The 23,944-nt window shown below is 35.4% G+C and overlaps 1 protein-coding gene across 1 annotated transcript in view; it reads right to left on the bottom strand.

The window, feature by feature from the left end:
- Positions 1–23,944, bottom strand: part of LOC105555622 (dystrophin) — a gene marked incomplete at its 3' end in the record, with an annotated part of 1,920,295 nt that overhangs the window by 391,425 nt on the left and 1,504,926 nt on the right. The window contains exon 52 of the mRNA XM_012002637.1: positions 5,060–5,177. Coding sequence (XP_011858027.1) covers positions 5,060–5,177 — 118 coding nt within the window. The remainder of the gene's footprint in view (positions 1–5,059; positions 5,178–23,944) is intronic.

Below are 23,944 nucleotides of genomic sequence, written 5' to 3'. Positions count from 1 at the left end.
TTTTTTTTTTATTCTCATACAGAAGAACATTCTCCCCTTCTATGGCCCTATATACCCATTCTTTATGCAATATAATGTGAACTCCTTTTCTTAAAATTTATAAGCTATCACTAAATTTCTCTAAGAATTCTGGACTGGGTTGAAAAATTCTTAGCTGAAAAAATAATTCCAAAATAAACAACTCCCTCTTAAAACTTGGAATTCTGTTTCAGAAGTCCTTCCCTTGGTTTAAAAGGCCACATTATACACCGTTCATATTCTCCCATCCCCGGTTCTCTCTGTACCAAATCCATCTCATCATAACAATATGTACCATTTAATGAGCATCTAATATGTGCCACATATTTACTTTAGAAACACCAGTAATTTTACTTTCTTAATCACCCTACCAGCATAAGTACTATTATTAGCTCCACATGACAGATGAGAGAACCACAGTTTAGGAAAGAGAATTAACTTGGCTAAGGTTACACAGCTAATAGATCACTGGGGTCCACTAGTCTGTACATCTCCAACACGTGCAAAAGACAATCCTTTGGTTAGACACTCAAATATGTAGAAGTCAAAAGTATAAATAGGAACAGCAAAAAATGTATATCAAGACTATAATAACCTGAGGTTAGTCCTAATATTTTAAGTTGTCAGATAAATATATCTTCCCATTTTTTTGACTAATCAGCCTTTTCCATTTGATGTGTCAGGCTTTAAAATCATATAGACATGGCCTTGAATTCTACTTCCTCACTTGTCATCTTCCTAAGACCCTAGACAAGTTACGTAAGCTCTCTGAGTCTCAGTTTTCTGTCTCTAAAATGAGAATAGTAATATCTACCTACTAAATTTATAGAGAATCATAAACATTTTGTAGTATTTCCCACAAAAGGCTTTCCCGAATATTTGTTTAATTCTACTTATATATCTTATTCCATCTTTTCCAAAGCAACCTTCTCCTGTCTGCCTTTTAAATCTCTCTTTTTGGGGTGGTGGGGGGTGGGGTGAAATAACTAAACAGCTACCAAAAAGCTCATTAAATATTTTGCACTAAACATTCAAAGCACCCCAATAGATTACAGTTAAAATAACAAATGCCAACATTCACTGAGCTTTTACTACGACTCTGATCTCAGTGTTCTACATTAATTATTTCATCTAATCCTCCCGACCCATGAGATAGCTATAAGTGAGCCTATTTTACAGAGAAGGAAACTAAGAGCATATAGTTTACTGAGATTAGCCATTTGTTCAAGGTTACAAAACTAACAAGTGGCCAGTTTAGGCAGGCTGCCTTTTAAAGTAATGCATGCTATTGTTGTGTAACCCTGAAATGGTAGTGGTGGGGGTTACAGAGGGAGAAGCTACAGAAACAAGGCTCTTAAATCCAAATGTTACAGGAATGGCATTCACCAATATTATTTGTGAAATAAACAGAATGATAAAAGGAAGCCGTTCTTTCTTTCCAAATCCTCTTCAGTGCTATGCAAGGTATTATGGTATTATGCTTTGCAGTATTAACAGACATGAACAAGAGTTTCATATAATTCAGATGCCTCCAAGGAAGAAAATTTAAATTCTTCTAATCTTACCTGCTTTTGGTTCCCTGATCCAGCCCTTTTGCAGAAGAAAATGACCAGCAATGATTGACAAATTCAGAAACCAAAGAGTTAAAGAAAAATGAGCAATTTGAACATTAGAAAGAGGGAGAATTTTTCATTTGATTGCATTTAAATAAAATGTATTCTCTTACCTAGATTATTACCTCATGATTTGCATCAATATAATTACCTGAATACAACAGATACCATGGTAATAGTTTCATATAGTAAAACATGGTGGTGGCTTGCACACCCAATTACTTGAATTTTAACGTGAATATTTCTAGTAGACAGAAATAGCTTTGTACCGAACTTTTCTCTTGATAGACTGCAATAACTATGTATAGATTTTCCCAACTGTTCAGAGTTATGAAATGGGATTTACCAAAGAAAGAAAAATGTTTCAATATAGTATTACATACATATATTAACTATTTCTTCTTTATTTAGCTGATTTCTTTTTGAGTATTTCTAGAAGTTTCATGGCAATAAAAAGGAAGACCAAAATCATCAAATGAGAAAACACAATTTTATGAGCAAGTATTTTATTTCTGTCCTTTCCCTGAAAACCAAATCTTTACTAAGAAAAATTCTATTTTGAACACGATTGAAAGTTTATGAGTATTGAATTTCCATCCCATTTTATAGATTTCAAATGGAGAGAGAAACCAAAGTGTAGCAGGGCTGCAAATGACATTGTTTAGATAAACATATCTTGTCAGAATATCCTGGTATCATTTAGAGGCTCCAGGCATATTTGGAACTAAGATTCCAGTTTAGGCTCTTAATAAGCAATATGACATGTCTCAGACACATGCTTTTAAGAAAATGCTTGCTTGGACCATTTGGATTAGAGTCTTTCCACTATGCTGCCAATATTCATAAAGGTATTCATTCCTAAAATACAAAAGCTTAGAAAAGAAGAACTATTCAAATCACTGAATATTGGCAGAGAGATACAAACTTGCCCTCTGGTCATTCAATTTTAATCTCTATCATGAAAAAGTCAATGCAATATCAAAAAAATGCAGGGGATAATGGAAAATGTTCAGACAATGTTGAACAAATACTGTATAATACATTCATGTTATTTTCCTCTTAGGGAAAAAATTGAAGTTATTTTTCATTAGTAAAACAATAAATGACTCTCTGTATAGTACGTTCAGATTTGCATAAACATCATTGCCAAATTTCCATATTTCTCAGGCAAGAAACTGATCACTTATCTGTGTAATGGGAATTCAGTCTCATATTGAGTAAATCACTCCTAAGATTCACTCTTTTGGGTCAGTGTGTTGCAACCTGTTGGAGAACCCTCAAGGCTCCAGTATGGTGGAGGAATGCTCTGCTAAATCAATTGTACAGCTATCTGTGTTGGTCATTACAAGGCAATTTTGCTCTTGCCTTGCAAGTTATACATATGACATCCTATAATTTACACAAACTTATAGAATATAAGTGCATTCTTCCTTGTTCAAATTAGCTATGCAGAGGTTGACTAATTTCTTACCAAATCTGTTCCTCTTCCTAGGCTCAACAGTGTACACTATTTCCATACTTCCCTCGCAGTCAGGTGTGACCATGTGACAAGGTCCATCCAACAGACTATGAACAAAATTAACACACACCATTTCCAGGCCTGGCTCATGACAAATTTTCATGAGTAATACTTTCTTCATCTGCCCATTAAATGCGTATGAGTCTTATGCTCTGAACACAAAAGATAGAAAGAGTTTGGGATCCTGAATGACTTCAAAGAGGGCTGCTTATTTTGGACTGCACTAAAATAAGAAGTAAATTTCTACTGCAGTAAGCCTCCAAGATTTGGGAGATTACCTGTTATAGTGGCTAGTGTTAGTAAAATAATACATTAGTATACATCCACAGTCATTGTTTAAGGAACAATGAAGAGTTAAACTTTCAAAACCAAGAGCAGACTATGTTAATTAGCAATCCCTACAACTGAAAGAAGACATGTCTTTAGGAAGTGAATCAAAACATACATAATTGCAGACAAAAGAAATATTTAGTCTTAGTCCAATGATTAAGGTCATTAACAAAAGCAACAAAACAAGATGGGAAATGGTAAACATACTAGAAAGAGCGCAGATTTTCAAGCCTGAAAGAGACATTTACAAATTCCAAGCTCTGTTCTTTGCTTGTTTTGTAAACTTCAGCAATTTGAATAACTGATCTTGGAACCTGTTTTCTCATCTGTAAAATGGGGATTATAAAATATAGCTCACAAGATTCTGTAAAGATTTTGTACACACAAACACACAGAAACACACACACGTGCACACACTGCTTATGAGGTACTGAATAAATACTAGCTATTATCAATAAGTATTTACCCAATATGTGGAAGTATGACTAATAATATTTTAAAATATTAACCTTTTACTCTGGTTACTCTTTCACTTTCCCCAACATATTGACAACTAGTCATTTCCTTGGGGAAGGGTTAACATAGCAGAATATAAATTATGAAGACATAGATTCTCATGGTTTCTGAGTTTCAAAAATCTAGGCCTGGTAAAAGACAAAAGATTTCAAAGACAGAAAAAAAAGATGGCTGAAAGGTTTTCCTCCTTCCTGCACTACAAAGGATTCCTCAGGTTGTAGGAAGGAAAATGAGGGGATATTGCGGAGGAAGCAAGAAAATTCAATACCAGTGTGTGTCCCTGGAGGGAAGGAAGGTAGAGAGAAGTGAGGAAACCCAGAGAGATCTGAGAGAACCTGAAAGCAGAGCTGACCTGGACCTCATTTCTGAGGAGAATCTCTGAGGGAAACTGGGTGGTGAGTTTCCCCAACTCCATCTTCTATCACTCTTCCTGACCCCATGGAAACCCACTGACACAACACACAATCACTGTGAATCACTCTCCCCATTAAACACATAGGAGTGTATGTCGGAAGAAAAGAATATGCACAGCGTCTAGTCAGATGGGTCTTACCAAAGTTCTTGCCCACCCTAGTATGGCATAAGGTAGGTACAGTACGATGATTTTTGATATTACAAAATGGGGGCATCAAAGTAGCAGAGACATATCCAGATCTGAAAGTCACTGCAGACGGGAATGAAAGGTGGCCCAGGAAGAAGTCACTGCCTGCTTAGACCAACAACCAAGGATATGAGGGAGAGACTGGCATCTCCATGGATGCCAGCCCAGATGACAACTAAAGAACAAATGTTCTGTCACACTGTGGTCATCACACCCATCACTGCATGCTTTGCAACTATATAAGCCCTGAATTGATTTAAAAATGTATTTCTTCTATTCAATGGAATTACATTCAGTTATTAAAAGGTAACATTATGGACTGAAAATCTCAGCACAATTGTTATCATTTACAATTATTTCACATTATGTTTATAAATGTGAGGGGAGTATATGAACTTAAGTTGTTATTGAAACTTGGCATGCATCTTGCTTTGAGTGTCCCATGCTTGTTAGAAAACTTACTTCGATCCGTAATGATTGTTCTAGCCTCTTGATTGCTGGTCTTGTTTTTCAAATTTTGGGCAGCAGTAATGAGTTCTTCCAACTGGGGGCGCCTCTGTTCCAAATCCTGCACTGTTGCCTGTAAGAACAAATACCGCTTAGTATCGGGGTTCTCCAGTGTTGTGTATTCCTTTTACATAATACAAAGTAAAGTACAGTTGTAAGACCAGCCAAAACACTTTTAGAAATAAAAAAGATGTTACCGTGTAAGGGTTTATAGAAAACAATTTAACAGGAAATATGTTCCATTCTTAGATATCAAAAAAATTTCAAAGAAAATCTTGATTATAGATTTTCTTCTTTATTTAAAGGCTCAAATGGAGTCATTCCGGAGTACCTCGGATTACTTAAACCACTGTAAGAGTGCCTTGAGTAAGAAATGTTATTCTGAATTACGACAATGTATTTAAAAGATAGATAGCTGTTTATACTTATAATATCATTCTGCGTGATGTCAAAATTAAGGTATATTTATTTTAAAAACAGAAAAAGCACACAACCGATTTAAGAGATATTACTTATTTAACTTCACTGTACCCTGAGATTCCTCACCTGTCAAACGAAAAGGCGAAGTAGATGAGCTAAATCAGCTTTTCTCCTAAGCTGCCTGTCCATAAGAATCACCAAACCTTTTTGCCTCACCCCAGAACTAACGAATATGTAGTGGAAAGGGCTGCAAATCTTGCATTTTAAATAAATTATCTAATTAACTTTTATGATTTAGGCAGGTTTGGAGAGCATCAGATTAGAGGTTAGTATTCCTATTTCCCTGTATTATAAATGACTCTAATATAGCACTATTTTAAATAAAAATACAAATATAACAAAGTCAACAATTTTTAATTTATAGGTAGTAATGTAAATCATTAAGATATTCTTCCCTTTCTTCAGTGTCTATTGTCTCTGTTATCTTAGTCTCTCTGGATTTAAGGACCAAAATCGCAGAGATATTTATGAGGAAATTGATGAAAAAAAGGCATCTGACTAACTCTGGTTCTAAAACTCAATAAATTTTATTTTAATTGGGGAAAATAAAAGTAATATTTACTGTTAGTTTGTAAGCAATATGTGACAGATGTTTTATCTACATTTTCTCGTTTTTTTCTTATAACAACCACACTAGTAAACAAGCCAGCAAGTTTGTATAATTTTAAATATGATGTTCTACCACATGAAGCCAATGAAGATGAAGAGATGAAAGTGGTAGATAGCAATGCATCTGAAACTTATATGAAACTTAGTTATTTACTCTGTTCTTTGACTCCTGCTGATTTTCTAATCATTTTTGGTTTTGGAAAGGCCAAATTTTGATCATTACGTAGTGTTTCTTTTGTGAAGAGGTAGGGAGACAGGCTTTGTGATTTAAACTCAATTGCTTTCAGTAATAGTAAAATAATGCAACAAACGTATCCAAACATTGTACATCTACTCCAGGCACTTTCTCCTCTCTGTATTGAAAAATTGGAGGGGCTAACTTTTAACAAATTTTCCACATTTGTAGGCTGTGATTGCTCAGAAGAAAAATCCAATTTTCAGGTTTCTAACTTTTATGGTTTCTTTATACAAAAGAGTGTTTGAAATATGGAACAAACTGCCAAAGACAGCTATTGAAGTAAGTGGCATAAGTCAGTTGGAGAGTACTGAACAAATTTTAAAGTGGGAACCATATAGTAGCAGACAGATTTTATGAAATAAGATGTTTTCCAGTGTTACAATGTGAAACTCTGGTCATCTGTGACATGGGAAGCTGAAAGGTTGCTTTGGAATTGCCTACCCTAAAATGTTTGAATATGTTCAATAGAATTTTTAAAACGGACTTACCCAGAAACCTCAGATGAAGTCAAATTTTCACCTCAAAGTTAACAAAGAACATTAAATACACAGAGCTGGCAAAATACATTAATTCATTTACTCATCCATTGATTTTAATAAATATTTTTAAGCACTAGGTACTATTCTAGGCACTATGCATGTGGCAGTGGACAAATATATTCAGTATAGTGTATATCTTAAATGAAAAATTGTGTTTTTTGATACTTGGAAATTTTTATATAACAAAGATGATCTTTATTGGGTTGTTGTTCTTTGATTTGATATTAATTCACCCTCAAATAACCAGATTTTTTTGCTTCTCAGTTTTAGATACATTACTCAATGTTTGCTATACTTTTTTTCCTTCTTTTAAGATTTCAAAGTTCATTTAAGAAATGTGTTGTAAAAGTAACTTGATCAACTTTAATCTGAACCTTACCAGTTTCTAAATTAAACCTAACCATAATGAACAACTTTTACTGCTGAAATTAGCAAGCATGTCAACTTAGACTCAAAACAAGCCATTTTCCTCTCTAATGAACGAAATAGGTCTCAGGGTATTGTGAAACCTGTTCTCTAGTTGGGTGATTCTCTAATTCTGCTGACAGACACATGCTTTGTAAGCACCTGAGAAGATTATTAATGACATCCTTTGAAGCAGCCTCCTTAAAAATCTAAGGAGATTCACAACTGCAATACAACTATGCATTTCTAAAATATTTCAAAACAAAATTTCAACTTTTTATCCCACTCTTTGGTCAACACATACAAACATTCATTTCAACAAAGAAGCTGTAAAATAATAATGTACATTGCTATGGGATTTATCATACACTAATAGGCTCTTTACTTAGTGGTCTTTTAGTATAGCAGAATGGGAATTTTCTCCTTTGATTCCCTTTCTAGAAATAAAGAGAGGGATTTAATATGGCTACACTTCACTTCAGTATTTTTTCATTAAGACACTATAAAAACAGTGGTTAAAATAATTTCTTGCTAATAAGAACACAAACATACAGTGAGAGTAATGATTATTTTTCATTTGGTTTCCTTTTTAGTGTATTCTATTTACTTGCTACTATAATTTCTTTGACTTCACAACTTAGTTTTATAATTCCAGAACTTCTCAAACTCACCTTCATCTCCATTCCTTCCAGCCACGCACAGATGAGAAAACACCTTAGATCTAATCATTACTCAAACTACTTGCCTCCAAAATACCCATCTACCAAATTCTATTCTCTACCCACAATCTGCTACCCCTATCAGATGTTACTCTCCCAAACATGCTGTTCCTAGTATTATCTTCATCCTCATGTGACCTCTGGTTCTTTTCTGTTTTCTCAACCTAGCTTTAGTCATAACACACAAGTAGAATGCTAATTGTGCTTATTTATTTCTCTGATATGATCCCAGATAGTTGTTACACAAATAACTTAAGTGAACAAAACTAAAATCATTACATGCTTACCAGTACCTAAGCATGATAATTGATTGTGTCTACATGGATTCTATCATTCTAGAAGAGACAAAACACAGGAGAAGGAAGGAATCAATGCTATTTCTAAGGAGTCATAAGTCAGCTACTGGGCTTTACTAAAAACAGCTTGCCCCTTGGAGATGAGAATTCATCATGGATTCCACTAGCTGAGCAAAGATGGAGGAAAAAAAAATTCTTCAAATACAAAGTGAATCAGAAGTCTTTAATCTTTAATCCCCCCAGAGTTGAGTGAAGTGGTTATATATAGCAACCCTATGAAATAGGAAGTTAAACAGTGAAACCATACATATTATAACTAGGGCATTTTAGGCTTTTAGACAAAATTACAATTTGTTATTGTATTTATTAAAATGGAATTCCACCTAAATAATACTCAAATAAAAACTCTATATGTTACCGGGCGTGGTGGCTCATGCCTGTAATCCCAGCACTTTGGGAGGCTGAGTCGGGCAGATCACGAGGTCAGGAGATCGAGACCATCCTGGGCAACATGGTGAAACCCCATCTCTACTAAAAATACAAAAAATTAGCCAGGCGTGGTGGCGGGCACCTGTGGTCCCAGCTGCTTGGGAGGCTGAGGCAGGAGAATGGCGTGAACCCGGGAGGCGGAGCTCGCAGTGAGCCGAGATCGTGTCACTGCACTCCAGCCTAGGCTACAGAGCGAGACTCCATCTCAAAAAACAAAACAAAACAAAAAAAATTCTATGTTGAGTTGAATATTTAGTACTTATATGTCTAAGAAAAGACTTTAAAAATCAAACTTGTCGTATTTTTATATTTTTCTATAAAAATCAATCTACATAGCATAAATGCCCATGATTTTTCAAATGTTCCCATTTTCAGTAAATATGAATTAAGCTGAAATGTAACAATGCAGAACTGATGCTACTTTATTTACAACTTCAAAAAATTAATATTAAGAATTCAGAATGTAAAAGAGTTTATGGAACCATTTTATGTATTGAGGAAAATATAAGCATAGAAGTCAGGGAGGTACTAAATTGCAGCCTTTCTAGTTACTGAAAGGGTTTTACTGGTGGGGATGCTAGTAATCTGTCTAGCTTTCAACCATCTCACTGAGCATCTTCTTCTGGCTTCTATTCTTGCATTTGGATGTCTCTCCAAATAGAGTGGCCAAATCGAAAACCATCCTTATTGTCTTCCACTTACTTCCTCACTTCTCATTTCCATTTTATACTGGCTTGGATATTGATATTTTCCTACTTGGCCAACCTTCCTTACTTCTTTTTTGAATGTTCTACCAGCACCTCCATTGGTAACTTCTTAAGAATCTTCATAACCAACTTCATAAACATCTTCTAACTGCAGTTATCCTTTTTTTGTTCTTTATTCACTGCATAAATACTTTATAAGATACATTTTAGTTTTACATAATTTCAAGCCTGCAGAATATTTGCAAGATAAAGAACTCCCATGTACCCCTTACTCAGATTCACCATTTGTTAACATTTTGCCACATTATTTTAAATCATTTATCATTTTATCATTCTCTCAGATATATAACTGTATTATGTAATATTTTTTATATATATATTTTTCTGAATCATTTGAGAATAATTTGGAGATATCATACCCCTTTACCCTTAAATATTTAGGTTTTATTTCTTAATAGCAAAGACATTCTCTTAAATAACCTCAGCTCAGTTTCAAAGTCAGGAAATTTAGCATGGCTTTAGTACCATAATCTTATCTATATTCTATATTCAGAGTATGACAATTAACCCATTAATGAGCTGTATAGTTATATTTTTATTTCCTTGTCTGGTCCAGGCTCATGCTTTTAGTTGTCGTATCTCCTTAGTCTCTTTTAAGTTGAAATAGTTATTTGCCTTTCTTTGAACTTTGTAACAGTGATAGTTTTGACCAATAGAGGCCAGGTATTTTGTAGAATATCCCCCAAGTTTGAGTTACAGCAATTTTTTAAGTGCTTCAGTTGTGTCACTCATTGAGCTAGGTGCAGGGGCTGTAGCAGTGAAGGAGAAAATAATTCCTGTTCTCAAAGAGAAAACAAACTAGGAGTGATGACAGGCAACGAAAAAGCAGTTGCAATAATCTGAGGTATTATGGTAGGGGAAACACGGAGAGTTATCAGAGCACATGGCAGAGATATCACATGAAATATAAAGGCCAAAGACAGTCTTCTGAAGGAATCAAGCTTAAGTAGTCCTCAGCTTTTCTTTATTTAAATTATACAAAATAGTTTTAAACACCACTGCTCCTCATACCCAAGTGGCCACCATGAGAATATGCAGGCCTTCTATTATTGGGTCTTAACTGACTGAGGACTTCTGTTACTGCATTTTGAAATCCATGATTGCATTGCTCCAAAGCCAAGCTTCTCACAGACTGCTCCTCACCAATGATTGGGTGTGGTGGGAATACTAAGGCAGGGAGCCTTCCTTGAGAGACATGGGACTCTTTTGCCTGGCTCTGCCTCAATGACTTCCCAACAGCTTCGCCAAAATTTCCTTCCACTAGACCGCACACTGGGATGCTTCCACCTAGCCTTCTCTCCCTCTCTTTTCCTTGCAGGGTCAGAATTGTGTCTTCATCTAACGTCTCTTGCACCTTCCCTGGCTTCCTCCTTGTTTTCTTTCACACAGATATTTCCACTAATAAAATATTGTCCCATTTTATCCTGTCTGGGTACATATAACCTCAGGTCTTGACTAATACACTCACTTTTGTCCTCCTAGACCCTAAACCTCTCATCAACTCTTCAGGTCCATGTAACATGATGGTTCCATGACACTACTATCTGAATGTGTAACTGTCAATTATTGAATATTAGTTAGTAACATAGGTTTCTTCATGCCTCCCACGGACTGGCCTCTTAAGATGCAATTCAAGTAAATATGTATTTTTACATACTACCTCTATTTAGAAATCACTAAGGCAGGTGCATGACCATTATTTCCGAGGACCGCAGAATTTAACTGGAGGAAAATAAGAGTATTCAGACATGTTACATGGTAATGGTGGAGTTCCATTCAACACATGTAGCTCAAGAACTGTAGGAAACTAAAGCAAGCCACCAGGAATCCTTTACAGGTAACAACAACTAGGTTTGCTGAAAGACATAGCAAAACGAACTTTGGGGCAAATTTCCAGACGATGGAAGACAGAAAGTTAAGATTATTCCACCTCTCTGAGTGAGAAGTGCCCTGGGTAGACAGAGACCTCAACCAGGACCAGATTCTTGAACGTATAATTTGTGCAGTTAGTTACACAAGGATCTACATTAGAAGGGATTCATACTTGGTTTCATGCTCTACTGTTGCCATCTTGAAATTCTTAATAATTTTTTCAACCAAGGGTCCTGTGTTTTCATTTTTCACTGGGCTCCACAAATTACATACCTGATTGTGACCTCAACCCTAAGGTTAGTGGAGAATAAAAGTTATGTATCTTGGCTGAAACACTGGTTAATTGTTGATGGAAAGAACACATTTAAACACAAATTAAATGATGTCAATCAAATTCATCTTGCTTAATTCCTGAAAATGCATTTCAAATTTCTGGAAGGAGTAGTTATGAAGCTAAAAAATGTATTTAGGGGGAAATCTGGCCTCGGGGAAAGCAGAACAGGACAGTTAGAAGTGGTTCCAAGGTAGGACTCTCATCACTATCAATGGTTATTGGAGAACAAAAGTCACTATAGGAAAAATGAAGTAGGGAAACTACAAAGTGTAAGTGGTGAATCATCTGAGGAAGAAATTGGAGATAAAAAGGAGATCCTGTGGCTTCAGCAACAATGATGGCTGCTGAAATCTCAAATGACATCTCTAGGTTTAGCTAAGTATTAGTTGTTTCCAAGGCTAGGATGGACTTGGGAAATAAGCAAGAAACAACTGATAATTTGTTTTAGAAACATTTACTCAACTGCAACTATTTGCCAAGCACTCAGCTAGTACACACAGACAAGTAAAACTTGTCTTCTTTTTTCAAGGAACTTATAATCTAGTAAAAAAATACTGATAAACAATTATTTTTTGTGTAATAATACAATGGGAAGTAATACCAATAACAACAACAATAGTTGTTTATTGAGTGCATACCATATGCCAAAAGAGTCTATCACTGCATACTGGTTAAAAGAATGAACTCTGGAGTCAGGCTTTCTGAATTTGCATACTGGCTGCCACCTATTAGGTTTACTATTTTCACTATGTTACTTAAATGCTGTCTGTATCATTTCCAGCACTGTGAAATGGAGATACTGAGTCTCTACCTCTCAGATTCATTATGAGAATTAATAGAGTTAATATTTGTAAGGTGTTTAGAACATTTCCCATTTCACAGTAAGAACAAAAAAGTTTTAAATAAAAACTATTAGTCAATGTAATTATCATAATACTCTGTGAGGTGGGTACTAATATTGTCCCTATTTTACCAGTAAAGAAAATGAATGGAAAAGAAGTTAAACAATTTGTCTAGGATCATATGTTAATATGTGGCAGAACTTCTAACATAGGTAAATTGGCCCCAAAGCCCACACACTTAAGAACTATAATATAGCATGTTATACTTACAAGGTACTTATGTCATAGTATAATACAAAGTAGCTATATGATAGTATGATACAATATAGGAATGAATAAAAGGACAGGCATATGAAATGAGAATACAAAAGGGGAAATTATTTTATTCAAGGACAGATTATATTCTGAATCAGTCATGGTTCTTGCAATAAATAGTTCATTCAAACTGGGATGAGGAGGCTTTCCTCCTCAAGGCCTGAAAGGCTAAGGGGAGGGTCTAGATAGTAGAATCTGAGAAGTAGCTGCAGGGAGAGGACCTCTTGACAAGAGCTGGGGCTGTGAGTAAAGGAACCTAGCCATCCCTCGACTCACTCTCCCCTCATCCATTGATCTGCTGATGCCTCCCAACAGAAGGACCAAGCCAACAGAGAAGCAAGCCCAATGCTGCTGCCATATTTGTCAGCCTCCTAGGGTAGAACAACACGTTAGAGATTGGATCTGAGAAAGTATCCAGCAACAGTATCAAAAAAATAATAATAATAATGACAACAACTATTGAAACAAATCAGTGAATTCTCAGCAAAGACTTCATATGAAGTACGACACTACAGCTGAACTTTGGAAGATTTGGCTAGAGAATGAGAAGAACATTACAGACATGAGCAAAGGCATGGATGTAAACTAAAGCCTCAAATGGGTTGGCTAGAGTCTAGAATTCTTTACAAATAATGGCAAATAACCTTAGGTAGACATAGTGGAAGCAGTATACAGTTGGCTTTTTAAAAATCAGTTTGAATTTCTTCTATGATCATGTATTACATGTATGCTGATTTATGCTCATAAGAAACTTTTATATATATTATGTTTGTACAGAAAGCAATGTAAACATTCTTAGACAGTATGATCCCAATTGACAACCAAAATCCTTTTAAAAAAATCTTGAATTAAACTAAAATATTGCTAGTCATCTTTGGGAGATAAAATTACGATGATCTTTATTCCTTCTTGTACATATTTTCTCTGCTTTCTGTAATTTCTAAAAGTTTTTTGTGATTTAAAAAAAAAAAAAAAGAAACCCAAAAGCAGAGGGAGAAACATGAAGGAAAGTAACTTTTATCCTAGTAATTAAATTAAAATTGTTTTCTCCTGTGCCGTAGTCTGCTCATCTGCGACTTCATGTGTGACTGCAGTGGAGGGCTCAGTTGGTTGACATCATTTTTCTATCTGTGTTTTATATTCCCTTCAGGAGGCTTATTTCCAGGAAATACACAAAGATTATAAATTAAGAAATGGAAGTAAAATGAGCCGTAGCTCATAGGAGCATACTTTTAACTATTTCAACTTTGAAATGTTTTCTTGTATCAAGACAAGATTACCTCTGTCTATGGGTTACAATTTTTCACCTTGAGGCTAAGAGATTAAATGGGAATAAAGAGATAAACTGCTTGTGATGAAAACAAAAAAATAAAAAAAAATAAAAATCAGTTTGAGGTTTTGAATTTTATCACAAGGACAACTGGGAAGCAGCGAACTTGCAGAAAAAAACTAAGGCTATAGGAGCAAAGCTTTTAGTAATCCTGCACCTCCATATGTCTTGTTCTTTCTGGTTGGGATACATTTCTCAATTCTTGGTCCATTCCTAGAAATATAGTTAACAGATACTCATAAGTAAAAAGTGTTGATTGACCAAATCGCTGACTACAATAAAGGGAAACAGTGGTACAAGAAACAAGTAATTAGAGACTCGGGACAGATCAAGAATACATACAAATGGCAAACAAGCATATGAAAAGGTGCTCAACATCATTGAATTATTGATAACCAGAGAAATGAAAATCAAAATTACAATGACATATTATCTCACCCTCGTTAAAATGGCTTATATCCAAAAGACAGGCAATAACCAATGCTGACAAGGTTGTGAAGAGAAAGGAACCCTTGTATACTGTTGGTGGAAATGTAAATTAGTACAACCACTATGGAGAACAGTTTGGAGGTTTCTCAAAAAACTAAAAATAGAGCTACCATATAATATAGCAATCCCATTGGTGGATATATACACAAAAGAAAATAAATCAGTATATTGAAGAGCTATCTGCACTCCCAAGTTTATTGCAGCATTATTCACAATAGCCAAAATTTAGAAGCAACCTAAGTGTCCATCAGTAGATGAACGGACAAATAAAATGTGGTACCTATGCACAATGGAGTACTATTCAGTCACAAAAAGAACGAGATTCTGTCATCTGCAACAATATTGTTGGAAATGGAGGTCATTATGTTAAGTGAAATAAATTAGACACAGAAAGACAAACGCTGCATGTTCTCACTTATTTGTGGGATTAAAAATGGAAAACAATTGAACTCATGGACATAGAGAGTAGAAGGATGGTTACCAGAGGATGGGAAGGGTGGTGGGGAGGTGGAAGTGGGGTGGGGATAGTTAATGGGTACAAAAAAGTAGTTAGAATGAATGAGTAAGGACTAGTATTTGACAGTACAATGGGGAGACTATAGTCAATAATGATTTAATTGTACATTTTAAAATAACTAAAAGAGTATAATTGTATTGTTTGGAACATAAAGAATAAATGGTTGAGGGGTTGAATACCCCATTGTCCATGATGTGCTCACTACACATTGCATGCCTGTATCAAAACATCTCATGTACCAAATAAATATATACACCTGCTATATACTCACAAAACTTAAAAAATATACACATAAAACAAAAAGAAACAAGTAATTAGAATCAGAAATGTGTGGAAATTGCTAGAACACATGTTCCTTTTCTAAGCAGTGTTTATCTGTATTATAAAAATCACCGATCATTTGGCTAACTTTAAAACTAAAAAAAAGATAGCTGTTTAAGAAATCACTATTAGCTATTCAAACTTAAAAAACAATAAGACAGTCTGTGAAATTTATTTCTCTATTTATTTGTAGTAACATTTCAATTTGTTGATATTTTGGGGAGTTAAAAAAACTCTTAAGCCTAACACTGCATGTTCTCACTCATAAGTAGGAGTTGAACAGTGAGAACACATGGACATAGGGAGGGGAACATCACACACCAGGGCCTGTTGAGGGGTTGGGGACAAGGGGAGGGAGAGGATTAAGACAAATACCTAATGCACTGGGGGCTTAAAACCTGGATGTTGGGTTGATGAGTAAGCAAACCACCATGATACATGTATACCTATGTAACAAACCTGCATGTTCTGCACATGTATCCCAGAACTTAAAGTAAAATGAAAATAAATAAATAAATATAAAATAAATAAAATACGAAAGAGTATTGTAATCTCAAAAAAAAACACAAAAAAAACAAAAAAAACAAAAAAAACCTCTTAAGCCTACCACATTTGGTGACTTCCTTGAAATGGTATAATATTAATCTACTAATACTGTGTTATTTTTAAATAAATTATCTCCCTTTGTTGAAAAAAAGATTAAGATGAGCCTTTCCAAGCTATTATACCACATGAAACTTACGGGATTGATTTACTTGTCATTTAATAAAACCCTTAACATCTAAAAATGAAAATGCCTTTAACTTTTATAAGCCAGTAAGTAAATAATGTGGTCTAAATTGCTGATTTTGAAATACAATTTCAAAGTCAAGAAGAAAAAAGAACTTTACGCTACAATTTGTTGGTAATGATTTGCAAATTCATTTCTAAACTGATATAAAGGGCACTGATAATTTTAGCTATTCAACATCAGATCTATTAGTTATTCTACATTGTTCACATTTCTTGAAACTCTATTGTTCTATAAATTTGGCATATTAACAAAAGAAAATCAAGACAGGTTTAAGACCAGTTGTTATCATGTGCATCAGATTCACAGGCTTTTGATATTATGGCCCAAAAACATAAGTGATACAATTTTTCTCCTACATACATTTTAGAAGAAAGAGACACATGAAACAATATACAGGACTGCCTTCAAAATATTGTGGGTCTGGTTTCAGACTGCTGCAACAAAGTAAATATCACAATAAAGTGAGGCACACGAATATTTTTGGTTCCCCAGTGCATTAAATGTTATGTTTACACTCTGCTGTCATCTGTCAAGTGTGCAATAGCATTGTATCTAAAAAATGTACATATCTTAATTTAAAAATACATTACTTCTAAAAAAAACAAAAAAACAAAACAACAACAACAACAACAACAACAAAGCGGTAACGATCATCTGAGCCTTCAGGGAGTCATAATCTTTTTGCTGGTACAGGTTCTTGCCTCAATGAGGATGCCTGCTGATTGATCAGGGTGGTGGTTGCTGAATGTTGGGGTGGCTGTAGCAATTTCTTAAAATAAGACAACACTGAAGTTTGCTGCATCGATTGGCTCTTCTTTATAGCCAATGATTTCTTTGTAGCATGTGATATTGTTTGATAGCATTTTACTCACAGTAGAACTTCTTTCAAAATTTGAGTCGATCTTCTCAAACACTGATTCTAGTTTATCAACTAAGTTTATGGAATATTCTAAATCCTTTGTTGTCATTTCAACAATGTTCATAGTATCATCACCAAGAGTAGAGTGCATCTCATGAAACCACAATCTTTGCTCATCCATAAAAAGCAACTCTGAATCCATTGAAGTTTTACCTTGAGATTACAGTTATTCAATCACACCTTCTGGCTCCACTTCTCATTCTGGTTCTCATGCTATTTCTACCACACCTGCAGTGACTTCTTCTTCTGAAGTCTTGGACCCTCACAGTCATTGATAAGGGTTGGAATCAACTACTTCCAAACTCCTTATAATGTTGATATTTTGACCTCCTCTCCTCAATCATGAATTTTCTTAATGGCATCTAGAATGGCATCTGGAACGGTGAGGACTTTCTGTTTTCAGTTTACTTTATCCAGATCCATCAGTAGACTCACCACATATAGCAGCTATATCTTTATGAAATGTATGATTTAAATAACAAGACTTGAAAGTTGAAGTGACTTCTTGATCCAAGGACTGCAGAATGGATGTTGTGTTAGCAGCCATGAAAATAGAATCAATCTCTTTGGACATATTCCTCAGGGCTTTTGGGTGACGAGGGACACTGTCAAAGAGCAGTTATATTTTGAAAGACATCTCTTTTTTTGAGAAGCAGGTCTCAACAGAGGGCTTAAAATATTCATCAAACCATGCTGTAAAGAGATGTGCAGTCATCTAGGCTTTGTTGTTTGATTTATAGAGCATAGGCAGACTAGATCTAGCATAATCTTAAGGGCCCTTGGATTTTTGGAATGGTAAATGAGCATTGGCTTCAACTGAAAGTCACCAGTTGTGTTAGCCCCTCACAAGAGAGTCAGCCTGTCCTTTGAACTTTTGAAGCCAGGCATTGACTTTTCTCTAGCTATGAAAGTCCTGGATGGCATCCTTTTCCAATTGAAAACTGTTTCGTCTATGTTGAAAATCTGTTTTTTAGTATTGTCACCTTTATTAGTAACAATGTTAGCTTGATCTTCTGGATAGTTTGCTGCAGCTTCTCCATCACTTGTTGCTCTACTATGCACTTTTATGTTATAGAGAGGGCTTATTCCTCAAGTCTCATGAACATACTTCTGCTATCTTCCAACTTTTCTGCTGCAGCTTCCTCACCTCTCTCAGCATTCATAGAATTGCAGAGAATTAGTGATAATGCTTAAGATAATGGTGTGGCTGTTTTGATCTTCTATCCAGACTACTAAGACATTCTCCATATTAACAGTAAGGCTATTCCACTTTCTTATTCCTGTGTTCAACAGAGTAGCACTTTTAATTTTCTTCAAGAACATTTCCTTTGCATTCACAACTTGGTCAACTGGCACAAGAGGTCTAGCTTTCAGTCTATCTTGGCTTTTGACATGTCTTCCTTACCAATCTTAATCATTTTTGACTTTTGATTTAAAGTGACAAACATGTTACTTTTTTTTTCCCCTTGAACACTTGGAGGACATTGTAGGGTTACCAATTGGCATAATTTCAATATTGTTGTATCTCAGGGAATAGGGAGGCCCAAGGGGAGGAAGAGAGATGAAGGAATGACTGATCAATGGAGTAGTCAGAACACACAAAACATTGATTGCTTAAGTTTGCCATCTTATGAAAATAAGTAATGGGAAAAGGACTCTCTATTCAAGACATGATGCTGGGATAGCTGGTTAGCCATAGGCAAAAGAATGCAACTGGATCCCCTCCTTACACCATATACAAAAATTAACTCAAGATGAAATAAAGGTTTAAACATTAGATCTCAAATTATAAGAATCCTATAAGAAAGCCTAGGAAACACCATTCTGGATGTCAGAGTTGGGAAAAAATTTATAACTAAGTCCTCAAAAGCAATTATAACAAAACCAAAAATTGACAAGTGGAACTTAATTAAACTAAAGAGCTCTCCACAGTGAAAGAATCTGTCAACGGAGTAAACAGACAGTCTACAGAATAAGAGAATATATTTGCAAACTATGCATCTGACAAAGGTCTAATATTCAGAATCTATAGGGAACTTAAACAATTCAACAAGTAAAAAACAAATAACCCCATCAAAAAAGAGGCAAAAGGCATAAAAAGACACTTCTCAAAAGAAGACATACAATGGCCAACAAACATATGAAGAAATGCTCCACACCACTCATCATCAGAAAAATGCAAATCAAAACCACAATGAGATACCATCTCACACCATTCATACTGGCTATTATTAAAAAGTCAAAAAAATGACAGACGCTGTTGAGGCTGTGGAGAAGAAGCAAACTGATACACTGTTGATGGGAATGCAAATTAGTTCAACCACTGTAAAACAGTTTTGAGATTTCTCAAAGAACTTAAAGCACAACTATCATTGAACCTAGTGATCACATTACTGGGTATATAGCCCAAAGGAAACGAATTGCTTTACTAAAAAGACACATGTATTCTCATCCTCATTTCAGCACTATTCACAATAGCAAAGGTATGAAATCAGCCTAGGTGCCCATCAATGGCAGACTGGAGAAAGAAAATACAGTGCATATACACCATGGAATACTATGCAGCTGTAAAAAGGAACAAAATCATGTCCTTTGCAGCAACATGGATGCAGCTGGAAGCCATTTTTCCAAGTGAATTAATGCAGAAACAGAATACCAAATACCACATGTTCCCATGTGGAGCTAAACATTGGTTCCTCATGGACATAATGATGGCAACAATAGAAACTGAGGACTAACAGAGTGGGGAGGGAGGGAAACAAGGGTTGAAAAACTAACTATTGGTTACTATGCTCAGTACCTGGGTGATAGTATCATTTGTACTCCAAGCCTCAGCATCATGTAATATATCCAGGTAATAAACCTACACATGTACTCCCTGAATGTAAAATCAAAGTTGAAAAAATGTTGTCTTTTTTTTTTTTTTTTCAGACAGGGTCTTGCTCTGTCATTCCGACTGGAGGGCAGTGGAGTGAACATGGCTCACTGCCACCTTGACCTCCTGGGCTCGAGTGATCCTCCTGTGTCAGCCTCCCATGCAGCTGGCAGGGCTCCTTACAGCCATGTGCCACCACACCCAGTTAATTTTTCTACATATATGTTTTAAAGACAGGGTCTCAGTTTGTTTCCCAGACTGGTCTCAAACTCCTGGGCTAACACAGTCCTCCTCCCTTGGCCTCCCAAAGTGTTAGGATTACAGGTGTGAGCCACTGCACCCCACAAAGTTTGCTGTCTCATATGAGTGCAGTTCGTGACATCTCAAAACAATTACAATAGTAACATCAAAGGTCACTGATCACGGATCATAACAAGTATAGTAATAATAAAAATGTTTGAAATACTGAGCGAATTACCAAAATGTGACACAGAGACAGAAAGCAAGCACATGCTGTTGGAAAAATTGTGCCAATGGACTTGCTCAATGCAGCCTTGCCACAAACCTTCAATTTACAAAAAGCGAAATATCTGCAAAGTGCAATAAAGTGAAACCCAATAAAACGAGATACGCATGTGCATATTTGGGGATTATTACTTCTCAATTTTTTCAGTATTAATTTCTTGTTCTATCTTGAATAATATCATTTTGGAATCCTTCTAACTTCCACTTATCAAGACAAACTCTCTTGTCCCTATTCAGAGGAACCTATACAGCAAACTGAATCATAAGTGTACTAAAATACCAAAGCAGAAGATAAATTACAAGACATGAATAGTGAAACATAACTATTTGAGGGCATTATTTGTAATAGTTTGCCTAGTACATACTCCTAATTTTGCATCCTAAAGATACTGTCCAAAGACTGTAGAAATTCCAGATACAAGAGGCTAGAGCTGACAAGTAATTAAGCATTGGTCAATCAAATAGCTAGAAAATATTTATTGAAATAATTCTATGCATAATACATCACAGTAGGGAAGGTACCTCATGTATAACATAAAGGAGACTCTCTAGTGAAATCAGTGAACTTGTGATGAACTTTCAACGCAGTTGGGGAGCTGACCTTCAGGCCAGCCCATGTGTGCTCGCACATGCAGTTACCCAATAATAGAAGACAATATGTAAATTACGAATGTAATAGTCTACAGACCACATATTCTATGCTAATGGGATTCTGAGAGATGGGATTTTATATGGGACCAGGTTCAGGGAAGGTGCCACAGAGGAACAGCAACATGAACTGCAGCTTACAGGATGAACTCAATTAATAATGACCTAATGGGAGAAGGAATTTCAGGACAAGGAGTGGCTTTAAAACTGAAGTGTAGAAGTCAGAATACAGCAGAGTGGTTGAGAAAGAGTGGGAAGGGCAGCTGTGTAGTTAGTTGGCAGAATTATGATGGCTGTGATCAAGTTGAGAAGGGAAGCTGGGGCCAGAATGTGAAGGCTCAGAACAGTAGATGACCAAATAAGGACATCATGTTGAAGGCAATGGGAAATCATCAGAGGTTTGAGAGCAAAAGAATGCCACAATAAAAGTGGCATGTTAGAAATATTAACCTCGTACAACTGCATCCAATGTCCTTTCTGAGAAAGAAATGGAAAATTAAATTGCAGTAACCCAAGAAAAGCCTCTTGTATCTCCTCTTTGATTAAATGTCCTGTCATGAAAATATGCAAAACATTTCTAATTTAACTTCATGCATCTTTTTATTTAAGGAGAATATAATAACTCCACTGCACACAAAGAACATAAACTCAACCCCATTGCTTGTAAAAACTGTCCCAGAGGGTTATTAAACAAATTTGCTGATTCCACTTGTAACACTATATTTTATTATATAGGGGCAAAAAGGGACTGTAGTTTTAGTTTAGAAAAAAGGTAAACATTCAGAATGCTTTGTTAAATTCTTACATTCCTACTCTAAAGGATAAACAAAGACTTTCAGAGTACGAGAAGAAATTGGGATCTCTCCAGAAATACACCTTCAAGGATTATTATCAGTGATGATAAGAATTATTAATACATGTTATGATGCCACATTTTGTGAATATAACTTTTCAATGCCCTTAATACATATTACTGCATTAGACCTGATATTTTTCTTTGGGAAATAAGTCTTCAGATAGTACTCCTATTTCTAGCAAAGGAGTACAGGGGTATTGTACTAATCTGTTCAAAAATAAAAGCCAAAGCTAACAAAACATTTGTTAAAAATGCATTCAACCTTTTCATGTTTTCAAAACATTTTGGAGATGTTATTCATTTAAGTACTGAAACAAAACTGTGCTTTTTATTTTTAACTGCAGCAATCAATAAACTGAGGCAAAGCAAGAGATGTTACTGTTTGCTGATACTACCTGTACATGGGAAGTGAAGTGAAGACATGAGTGATTATCTAGAGGCGATGACACTCATGTACACAGTCAATCAGAATAACTCAAGCCCCCTAACCCTCTTGTGCTGTCTTCACATGGTAGATGTGAAGATTTGAATTATCAAAATAATTGGCACAGCTGTTCAATTCATGTTTCCCATATAGGGATAGAATCAGGCTCAGTTTATTCAGCTATAAAGTGAAGATAATTACATTCATCTAAACCACTCTTGTGTGATTAAAGCAATGAATCTATTTATAAGAATTCAAATACCTTAGGTAGAAATTAGGCAAATATGGCTAGTTCAGGTTTCTTTACAGTAACAGCAATTAAGACATATGTTATATAGAATATATTTAATTCATGAGGTTTCAGCCTTCTGATTTTGCCAAATTCTGAGTGCTACAAAGTGAAGATACATATGGATAGTGAACAACCATGTGTTCACCTTAAACAATGCTATAGTAATGGTTTGGAAATCCTTGTGAGTTTTACAAATAAGTGCGAAACAAGAGTACACGTGTGTATGCGTGCATGTGTCTGTGAGCACTCACACAGACAACATCCGAATGGAGAAGAGAAGTATGAATAAATCTATATCCTAAATTCGCATCAAAATGGTGTAATGGTTACCTTTGGATGTACCTATAAGGGAAAAAAGTGCTTAATGACTGGGTCTCATTCTTCAAAATAAACAACATCCTTTGTACATTTCCTCAGCAGTTGTCTTGGCGATCAACATTAATCTATTTCTTCTCAGAACTTACATGACTGGAAGAAAGATAAAAATCTGCCCTTGATTGGGTGCTATGTGTTTAAGCTCTGGTTTTAGCTGTAAATCATTTGTGAAGATCATTTCTTGGTAGGTGAGTGGAATTGCTATTATAGAGTGTTAATATACTTGCAGTGAAGTGTTGCTGGGGGTAGGAGGTGTTAGACATTGATCAGGAGCTTAAGAGATGAGCTATTTATTTTTGCTGTTATAAGAGCAAAGTTTCTATAATAAAACAATGATTCTGCTTCTCTGTCAAAAAATACCATTTTATGACATGAAAGCTCTCCTCAGTAAACAAAGAACAGACTTATTGGAGAATGTAAAAATTACAGTAGAACATATTTCTCTATAGGAGCACAATGGCCTTTAACTCAATTGGAACTTACAGTATGACAGCTTTTTAAGGAAGGGACATATTCTATGGGGAGGATTTCAGACATACTTTTCAATTCCCTAGGCCTTACTAATTCTTAC

This window comes from Mandrillus leucophaeus, unplaced genomic scaffold (genome assembly GCF_000951045.1).
Source record: "Mandrillus leucophaeus isolate KB7577 unplaced genomic scaffold, Mleu.le_1.0 Scaffold692, whole genome shotgun sequence".
Taxonomy (NCBI): domain Eukaryota; kingdom Metazoa; phylum Chordata; class Mammalia; order Primates; family Cercopithecidae; genus Mandrillus; species Mandrillus leucophaeus.
The sequence above is the reverse complement of the archived record's forward strand: the minus strand, read 5'-3'. Positions and strand labels throughout refer to the sequence as shown.